Genomic DNA, 10,627 nt, shown 5'->3' on the forward strand with positions numbered 1-10,627 from the left:
ACATGCCCTCTTGTAATATTGTTCAAGGGTGTATTCAGGAATCACGGAAGTTCGTGGAGACCTGTTCCAGGGCTGTAACAACCTGGTATCATCAAGAGTCCTCCAGGAAATGTAAAAGAGTCCCTTGGTAATTCAAGAAAGAAAACATTTTTATTTTCTGATTGAGATACTCAGGTCTGTATAGTAATGTCCTCTGAAGTACATCAAAAGCAACCAAAACATACCCGAGAACTACTGATTTTGCACTGAAAATAAACCCCAACGGCTCTGTAGAAAACAGTACACTTACAGAGAAGTGGCAAAGCCAGATCTAATTTGCTTTCTATTATCCTGTGGTTTTTCAGATGATTACAGGGCTAAAAATCCTTTTCTTTTATTACTGATCGTAGGCAGTCTTTTAGCAGTTGTTTTTTTAATATCTCTACATTCACGTTAGGTAGGGCAGAATGAAACTGATTTTAAGCAAAATTCCTCCTTTGGGGAGAAAACCATGTATTTCTCTGCCAGAACAAACGAACACAACTTACCTTGGTGTATTTGATTTCAAGGTTGAGAGTGGGAGAAGGCAGCAGATGCAGAGATGCCATCAGAGCTGCAGGATCTGCCTTCACCTCCCCTGGCATCTCAATTTTACTGGAAGTCATAGTCTTGGGGGGGTTTTATAGTACCACCGAGCCCCCCGCTCTGCCCTGATGCTGTGTTGTGTTTTGGGTTGGTCCCCCCCCTCCAAAGCCCAGCGCTGAAGATGTTGCTCTCCTCCTCTGTATATAGGCAGGTGTCAAGCCGGGTCTCTTCTTATTGGACATGGGGGCAGAGGCAGGGGGGCAGGTCCATCCTACCTAGGGCGAGAGCGGCACAGCCCCGCTCACTGCGGCGCAGCCTCCCCGGGCCCCCCCGGCCCCGCGACCCGGCCCGTCCCGACCGGGGGATTCCCGGCACCCCGTGGGAGCACGGAGCTCCCGGGCGCGGCTCGCTGCCCGCCGCCCGAGGAGCGGAACCGGGGAACGGCCGCGGGAAGCGGAGTCACCGGCACCGCCGTGTTTCCCCTCAGCTCCCCGGGGCCGGGCGGGGAGGCGCCGCGGCCGGGAGAGACCAGTCCCGGCTCCGGCCCCGCCCGGGGCATCCCGCGGGGAGCCCGGGCGGCCCCAGCTCGACACAGGCTGGGGATCCCCGGCCGCGGCGGGGGTTACGGCGGAGGGGGAGACACCGGGCTGCACTGGAGAAGCCCCGCCGGGCCGAGGTGACCGGGACACGGTGCCCCGGGGGTACCTCTGCCCGGCAGCGCGGCTCCAGACCGGCGGCTGCGCTCGGGCGCGGAACCGACGGGGCAGGACGGGCGACCCCTCGCGGGACCCGGGCCGAGGCGCGGAGAGGGCACGGGCAGGGCGCAGCCTGAGCGGCAGCGTGTCCGTGCCCGCTCCCCGTCCGGCCACCGCCGCCCGCTGCTGTCCCGGGCTGCCGGCCGGGGGCTCCGCGCCTCACCTGGCGGACGCGCGCCCGGCCTGCCCCGCTCCCGCCCCCGGGAGCTCCCCTAGCGTCCCCGCCAGCCGTGCCCGCAGCGCCCCGGGCCGACTCTCTTTTCCTTTATCGGTGGTGCTGGCGGAGCGGCTGCTCCCCGACCCTCGGCGCCGCCCCGCCGTGCCCCGGTGCCGAGCGGCCCCGCGCGGGCCCCACCTGCAGCCGCCACAGCGCCATCGCCGGCCGCCTGCTGCCCCCTGCCGGCCGCGCCCGCCGCCACAGAGCGCGCGGGGAGCGGCGCCTCACGGCCGGGGCAGGCCCGGCGCGGCCGCGCTTTTCCTGAAAGTTCTCTGCGAAAAAAGAGGCTTAAAGGACAGAGCAATTTGTTAAGGAACAGTCACCTGATGCCAGCTGTTAGTTTTGGGGGGCCCCCTTAGCGGGAGGCCACGTCGTGCAAGAGAAGTGGCTGGGCAGTGCCGTACAGCAGGTCACCGGGAAGGCAGCGGCCAAATGGAGCCAATCCAGGAGCTGAGGGGCATCAGAAATTTATTGTCAAAGCACTACAGGCTCCCTGGTCAGACCTTGTAGGCAGAAGACATAGAAAGCTCAGGCCGTTTTCATTACTTTAGGAAAAATCAGTGAAGTTCTGCTTACTGATGTAAACACTCCCAATGTTTTGAACCTGATCAGATGTCATGTTTTGAAGTTATGACATACCAGATAGATGAAAAAAGAAAGAACACCAAAGCTACAGCTGTCTAAAGTTGGCAAAACAAAGCAACAAGAAATACAGCACACGACCTTTTCATTGATATAGTCAAAAATAAACAATGGGATCCGGCCATATTTTGATTTTGTGACACTATTTGTTTGTTGATGTCCTTTATATTCCTCACTCCACGTTTGACAAATTCACCGACAATTTAAAAGACTGTCCCAGCATTCTCTTAGTGTTTGTACAGGAGCAAGGAACAAAGATTGCTTGGGCACAGACAGGCAGCACAAGGTAGAGAGTGCCAGTTAAGTAATTTCAGGGTTAACATGTATATTTCTGTAAATTTCCATCTCACTAATGAAGAAGACTGCAGATTTTGCTCTCTCTCAATTTTCAGTCTTTTTTTTTTTTTTTGACCTGACAGAGGAAATGGATTCATAATATTCTGCTGTAATGTGACATGCAGAGCTGTCAAACTGTGACACTTGGGATGAGTGAGACATTTAAACGTCAGAAATTCAATTTTTAATGGCACACTGGCAACACAGACCTAACACTTCATCACAAGGATGACACCTTCTAAAAGCCATTTTAAAATAAATCAGAGTGGGGATGTGCTCTTTCGAAAAAAGAATGCATTTAAACAAGTTTCAGGAATGAGGAAACTGTATGACAGTTTCATTATTAGATCAATAAAATTCAGGAGATTTTGGTGAGAAGGGATTCCAGTGTGTGTGGAGATGCAGCTCAAACCCACGTAATTGGGAGCTGCTTCAGTGACCTTCATCCACTGCTCGCTGTACAAACCATGTTCCTCTTACATCTCAAAGCAATTCAGTTTGCAAAAGCCCTCAGAGACCTTTAGCCCAAGGGCTTGTTGGCATTCCCAGATGGAGAATGGGCCTGCACTTACCATTCCAGGGGCTCCTGGTGTGCAGCCACCCTCGGAGGGCTCCCCAGGAGACGTGGCATACGTGTCCTGTTGCTCTTCCAGACGGATGGGGACTGACTGGAGTTCCTCTTCCACCACCTGGGAAGACACCAATGCCTCAGCCCTTGGTGCCCAGGCCAAGGTGGGCTCTCACCAAGGACAAGAGCAGCAGAATGAGGTCTTAGAGATTTTGGGGACACTGATGGTCCTAGCCTGGGGAGCTGCTTCCAGGCTTCAGCACCACACTGGTTACTTTATGACAGCAAATTGAAGCATGGCTTCAAAACATGCAAACAAATGCTTAACATTTAATAAACAATTTACTGTGGAAGGGATTGCCTTGGACATTAGGACAATAACTCAGTAAAAACAATGATTATGAAAGGAAATAATTTTGTGAAAGAAAAAATGAAGCAAAAAAAAAGAAAATAAAGAACAGAAACGATACTCAGGATTCAGTCCAATGGTCCCTAAACACCTCCATACAACAGAAAATCACTTATTGCAGTGCTGTAGTTTCTGGCTTGGTTTTTTTGGTCGTTTGTTGGGGGTTTGTGTTTGGGGGGGGGGAGGGTGGGTTTGAGATTTTTTTTTTTGTAAATTTGCAAAACTAAATCAAATTTCAATTAAATCAGACTGGCTTATTTTCTCTCACATGATTGGGTTTTAATTAAAATTTTACTTAGACAGCAAATGAAGAAACAAATATGTTTTCTTTCAGAATGCAATGACAAAGTCTTCAAATTTTGTGATAAAATGGTTGTCAATAAAATGAAGAACAACCAAGTGACTCTGTTTCTTGCTTCAGTCTTAGAATTTAAGCTAGTATACAGCCAACATCAAAATCCTTCCTGGAGGGTTTTATGTTTTCTATTTGGAGCAATCTGAATGTATAATTTGAAGACAGACCTTTTGTTACATTTAGAAGCCTCAATTGTTCCACCCATCCCCAGCAGCTGGTATTATTTATAGATAAGGATATAGACCTGGCTTTATACAAACACCAGCTGATGGGAACAGGACCTGTGGTGGCCAGACAGGGTGCAAAAGACAAAGCTGCAATGTTGAAGACAATCCAGATGTAATTAAGGCATTCCTGGGTTTCTCAGAGTACTGGGATTTTCTGCTCTATGTTACTGTGTCCCTGTTGTCTAAAGGAAATGATAAAACTAGAGGATGATGTGAAACTCTTTGTATCTCAAAACGTCTTTTGGGCAGTTTAGCTGTGCCAAAGCACATATGGACACTCCATTGAAATGGGCAGTGGATGCAGCAACTCCAACAAGGCTCCAAGCAAGAGCTCCTCCTTCTTGCTACTTCTAATCTGTGAACACTTCTTATGCTCCTGAGTGAGCTCCAGAAAGCACTGTCACACACAGGAACTGAGTCACACCACTCTATCAGACACTTCCAATGATTCCTCTCAAGATCAACTGCAAAATCTACCCCAAAATTATTTCAATATGACCCATAAGTTCTTTTATATATAACTTTTTCTCTCAGCTTTTCCACTACCATTTAACAAGGATATTCCTGGTTCCTCATACAAATTCAGTATTGATTGAGAGATCCCACTCCTCTGCAACCTTTGCCTCCTGCTTCAGTAAATGTCTCTTCCTATTTCTTGTGTGCTTTATAAATTGCTTTTGGAAGAAAAGTAGAGATTGAATAAAAACTTCCCCTAAGTTATTTTTCAGCTCAGACTTCCACTCAGGAAATCTGAACTTCATTTTCTGATCTATACATTAAAGCTTCAACCTCAGGTGTTCTATTTTAATTGCCTGCTATTTTCATTACCGACCATGAGGGCAGCAAATGCTCTTCAGGAGATACTTGTATTTTAATTTATCTGCAAACATAAATCACACATTATAGCACTTTTTTCCTCTAGGTTAATTGAATCAATTCTCTAAATGTCTCTATGCCTGACCATTGCAAAAGGCTCACTGGTTGAAATCTCTTTAAGAATTATGGCCCTTGAGCTGTGTGCAGGATGGGAGCAGTCCTTGTTTCAGACAAAGCTCTATTTTATATATAGAAAGTAAAAAGGTATTGTTATACACCTAAGCAATATGACCTGTGAAGCAACACCCACTATGCTGTGAGGAGCCTCTAATATATTATTTCAGATTTTTTCATGGATCTCAGTGAATATATTGTTTTGAAATTGTAAATCTTATTGAGAAATGAGACTGGATATATCCTGTGTTATGAATAAACAGAATAAAATGTAATTTTACTTTCCTTATTTCTACATTACCTCTAACACCAGAAAAAAAATGCTGGTATCAAGAACAACCATTTAATTACTGAATATTCATAAATGTCTAATAAAAGAAACTTGATTTAACACTTTTCTTACTGAAAATTAGTCAAATGGATCATTTTTAGAAGTGTGTCATATTGGCCATTTTGTATCCAGTAGAACTGTTAAATGCTGGCAAAATTTACAATTGGTAACTTTACAAAATTTGCAAAAGGAAGAGGTCTAAAGGGCAGAATAATTTCTTCAAGCAACAGAGATCTAGATACAGTAGGTAAATTTACCAGTTGTTGGTAAATTTGGGGTAAATTTAGTCCAAAACTGAAATGCAAATTTATAATTCAGTAAGAGTGATAAAGCAGAAAATGCTTGAAAAAGTTCAGAGTTTGACTCACTTTATAAGTGGGTCAGTTTTAAAAATTAGCATTTTAGTTTAAGCCAGCAGCTGAAATGTCACCTATCCCTCACTGGCCAGAGTGACCTCGGCAGTGCTGCAAAGAGCATGTGCTGGTAACTGTGAACTTAAAGGGAACATGTTCTTGTGTGTAGGGATTTTATTCTGAATTTGAATATACAAAAAAACTTTGTTTTGAATTTCTCTTCAATTTACCTGTTGAAATTTATTATTTGTAAAACACATCAAGCCTCAAATGGATTGACCTTCTGCTAATGTATATCACCTAATGAATGGATGCAATTAACTAATTCACATTGGAATATTGCACTTTCCAGCTCACATTCATCATCACTAAATGTGTGATCTAGTTTGCAAGTTTAAATTTTTTATTATTACCCTTTAAACTAAAGAAATAAGTCTTGTATTTAATTACCTGAACTTACATATTCAATTAATAGCTTCATTACCTTAATGAACATAGATACCATGCAGAAGTAACAAAAGATTGCTGCTGGGTCTGTTCCCAAGTATACCCTATAAAGGGTCAGCTCTGAACCTCAGAACACCTTTCTTTTTATTAAAAGGTCTTGATTGTGGAGTTTCAAAGGAACTGGGCCTGGCAATCAATATTCTTATACAGGGGCCTGAGATAAATGTATCACCTATGTTCTAAATATTTAATACATAGAAGAAATCCCAGAAGCAAAACTTGTATCTGGAAAGACAGAGGATTTAAACCATCAGATATGGATAATTCTGAATGAAAGGGCATTAAAAGAATGAAAACCAGGCAGACTGACAACTCAGCCAATAAAGGATGAGGGATGAGTGGAACACGGAGTGAAACAAACAAATGCTCTTGTTGTGGGAGAGAGGGGACAAAGCACTGGGAGCAGCAGCTCTCACAGAATATTCATCTCCAACAGAGGGTCAGATTGTGGTTGGATGGCTTCCTTGGAGACCCAAGTAGAGTGGGAGACAGGTGAAGGTAGGTAGGTTGGTGAGAGGTACAGGAAACACTGTCACTTTCCCAGTGGAAATTAGGTTTTAGAACCATGATCAACTCTCCTAGCTGGCTCCCTGTTCTTGCCAAATGCACAGCTTTGCTTTTATGTGTCAGTAGAGTCAAATGTGTCATTATCTTTGGCTTTCATGTTACATTCCTTTTATCAGTTAGGTAGGCTCAGATCTCCTCCTCTTCACAACCCTACAAGTAACCTTAATAAGTCTCAGGGCTGCTACAGGGAACCTGTGCCCCGTAGAACGATGAAAGGTTTTTATAAGGTATCCCATTCCAGTTAAGAAAACACAGGATTCAGATCCCTGCAATATACTTGGATATACTGGATCCACTGGATGTACTTTGAGGCTTTCTTTGTGCGGCATTAATATATTTAGCAAGATGCCTTTTGTTTTTAATAGTAAAGCTATATGAGAAAAGGAAATATGCAGAAAAAAAGAGCAGGGGATTGGCTTAAGCAAGGCATTCCTTTGTACTAAACTGATCTATGCTTTAAAAGCAAAATTCTTTTCATACTGTAACAGTCTTTTCTGGATGCATTCAGAAAGTAAGGCTTGCCCATACCATCACCTACCAGCTAAGCTCCTCCTAGAGCTGAGAAGGCAGCACAGCCCAGTGCAGCTGATAAGAGTGGTGCACGTAAGCACCCGTCCAGCATTGTCCTGACACTTCCACAGGGTGCCAGCACTGACAGCCCTGTCACAGGGCCCTCTGCTGTGGAATGTTATCTGTGCCCCTCTGTGCCAGCACGGCTGCTGAGAGATTAAACTGGCTGAGAAACTCTCAGGCAGGACCTGTGCTACACATACAAGCCTTGAAATGTACTATCATCATTGATACAACTACACATAACAGGCATGTGTGCAGTACCATCAGTTATGCACTGAGGCCTAATGGTGTGCCCAGCCAGTCAAGAACAAAGCAAAATCCTGGGTCCTGCTTTGGAGAAAGTCCAGTTTAGTTCTCCTTGAAATCAGTGTCAGCAACAGCAGACATATATATGTTAGGCCTTAAAGATTATGAGCAAAAAGCCTGAAGTACACATATGTGGTAAGGGTTTGATCTCATATTCATGATACGGACAGAAATGTTTTATCTGGACACAGATCACAGAGAAGAAAGAACAAATTCTCAAGCAGTCCCCTTGTGTGCCATGCCCCTCCTCCAAGGTGGGCTTAGCTAAACCTGAACTGCCCATTGCAAATATTTCTCACCTTGAGCACTTTTTCACCAGGGACTACAGCAGAGGCAGAGGGGTGATCAGGAAATAAAAGAATTAAAGAAATAGAGGGTTTATGCACTAAAACACTTAGAATGCTGAATTACAGTGTGTTCAGATCTTCCTCACCTGAATTTTTTCTTTGACTTCCCCAGCAGGAGAACCAATCTGTAAAACAGAGAATGTCTCTTATATACCATGCATCAGTTTCTGTATGAAAATTGAGATATAAATTAGGCAAAGGCATTTGACCAGGGACCTGAATTAGAGGTTCACAGTCAGAGTTAGTCTAATTCAACTAAAATCAGCAGACTTTAAAATAATTTGGCCCATATTATTACAATACAAAAAATATATGGTGTATTTACAACCTTGGTCTCTGGTCAACCAGCTGTGTTGGTTTAGGTTTTATTACATCAGTAATAACAATTTATGTGATACTCTGAATAACGTGCTATTAAAAATTCAGTACACTATATATTGTTACCCATGGGATTTAAACTGTGGGAGCTGTGTGCATTATTCTCTACTTTGCTATTTCTATAGGAGTGAAGATTACTATAAAAATGGTTAGGTTATATACATCATGTGAATTCCTGCTCTGCTTGAATCCAGGTGAAGAGAAGAAATAGCTGAGTCCAGACTGCCTCAGGGGTAAGAGTCCCAAGAGTCTTAGTGTTGTAATCTAAGGTTACACTGATCCCACACTCTAGCAAGAAAATAATATCAATGTGCTTTTTGATGTCTTTAAAGGATGCCAGCAGATTTGTGAGGCATAACCTCCCCTAACAGAATCCATTTGATGCTTCTACAGAGCACCAGCTTTATCTGTGTGTCTATTGATTTTACTTTTTACAGCAGTTCATCTAATTTTCCTGGCACAGAAGTCACACTGACAGTTTTGTAGCTCCTATGATCACCTTTGAAGGACTCTCCTGAAGCACCAGCAGATCACTGGTATATTTCCTATGGTCTGTTTTGCTGACATCAGGATCAGCAAAAAACCAACCCACTGGCACTAGCACTTGAGAAGCTGAGCATATTAACCCCTTGGTGGAAATATTGCCCAGCTCCAACAATCACATACTGGTTAATTTATCAATTTCTCTTCAAGTGTTTCCTGATGACAATTTATTTTAGAACAGCTGCTCACACTCAGCCCACCAAATCTAGCAAGGCCAATAATTCTTTTAGCTGTGGACATGGCCACGTTGAATGCTTCTTCTGTGCTTCCATCCTCCATAGCTTTACTTAGAGTCTCACAGCACTCCTCTGGTAATGGAATTTGAAAACATTTAGAATGTTACTGTCACATTTTGGTAAAACCTTAAAATCTTTTTGGTGACCTTTCTTGTGGTTCTACATTTAATATGTATGCTCCTTACTTACTTATATAACTTCCATTTTTGGAAGCTGTCTTCATTTTCTTCCCTCAGATGACACAGTTTCAATATTTATGGGTGGCACTGCTGGTATCCTTTGCATTCTGTCTCTGGGAGCAGGGCCCAGGTGAGGGAGCAGTAGAAAACAGTAATCACAGTGCATTTTCTTTCCCTTCTTCAACCAGATGTTCCATTGAATACAACTAAAAGGCAGCAAAACAGAGGATTAATCAAATAGTAATTAAAGCCAAAGCTTTCATGGTGTTTATATTTACATTTTACTTGTCTTCCTTAAAATGCTACGTACATATTTGTTAGATTTGGTAAATGTCTTAGAATCTCTTTCTAAATATAAAAAATGGAGAAACGGAATTGAAATGTCCTGAGCTGCCCTTTTCTCTTTGGAAAGTGAGGCACTGCCTTTAAATTGCCACATGTCAAAAGCTGGAAGGATTTACCAAGGGTGCAGTCATCCCCTGTGTACTCTGTTCTTCAATAGTTTCTTAGAGCACCTGCTTGAATCTCATTATAGAGCTGAGGAAAACCTTTGGTCTAACTCAGCATCCCAGTTCTTATCAATGGAGTTAAATCATGTGATTTTTACTAAGTATTAAAGAAAATCTGATAGGATCAAATGTGAAATAGATGCTTTTGTGCCAATTCTCCACCCTGCAAAGACAGAAAATTCATATCAGGAAATCAACATGATCTGAAGAAATGAGTATGAATTTCTGTCTCTGACATGTTCTGTCTCTGACATTACCCCACTATTGTTGAAAAGTAGCATTAATGTCTATTAATATCTTCAGACCTGCCATGAGACCAAACTCAGAGTATCTACATATATTAGGTGAGCAAGACTTGCATCTGCATAAGAGAAAGAATCCCTATGGACAAACAACTAAAAATTACTTTCATAAACATGTTTGTTCATTTATTTATCATTTTCCTGAAAGAGAGGAAGTGCTTTATCTCATTCCTGCTGATATGAATGTCCTACCAATCATCCTCCCTCAGTTCTAATGTATACATTATTCTGAAAGAATTCTTTCACAGACAAAACAAACATACACTCTAGCACGCTGTGATAATTAAGGTCCTGAATAATATGTTTGTTTCTCAGTGGTGTGGGGTAAAAGCTTTCAAGCTGCCATATACAGGCTATTTTTAGGAGCTCCTCAGAGGCGGGCCCAGCTGCCTGTGCCACAGGCAGGACCTGAGGAGCAGGACCTGGAGCTGTC

General features: G+C 43.4%; 1 protein-coding gene across 6 annotated transcripts in view; it reads right to left on the reverse strand.

Moving 5' to 3' along the window:
- The window catches only part of ALDH1A2 (aldehyde dehydrogenase 1 family member A2), a 140,245-nt gene that overhangs the window by 53,268 nt on the left and 76,350 nt on the right, over nt 1–10,627 (reverse strand). For 4 of the 6 annotated variants that reach the window (XM_050978533.1, XM_050978534.1, XM_050978532.1 and 1 more), the window contains 3 exons: nt 9,394–9,589; nt 8,134–8,172; nt 3,087–3,203 (listed from right to left, as the gene is read on the reverse strand). In XM_050978533.1, coding sequence (XP_050834490.1) covers nt 3,087–3,089 — 3 coding nt within the window. In that variant the 5' untranslated portion in view covers nt 3,090–3,203; nt 8,134–8,172; nt 9,394–9,589. Of the gene's footprint in view, nt 1–527; nt 931–1,859; nt 1,929–3,086; nt 3,204–8,133; nt 8,173–9,393; nt 9,590–10,627 lie in introns of those variants that run through there. The other 2 variants (XM_018913808.3, XM_009089883.4) reach the window with 2 other exon arrangements.

Source organism: Serinus canaria, chromosome 10, assembly GCF_022539315.1.
Source record: "Serinus canaria isolate serCan28SL12 chromosome 10, serCan2020, whole genome shotgun sequence".
Taxonomy (NCBI): domain Eukaryota; kingdom Metazoa; phylum Chordata; class Aves; order Passeriformes; family Fringillidae; genus Serinus; species Serinus canaria.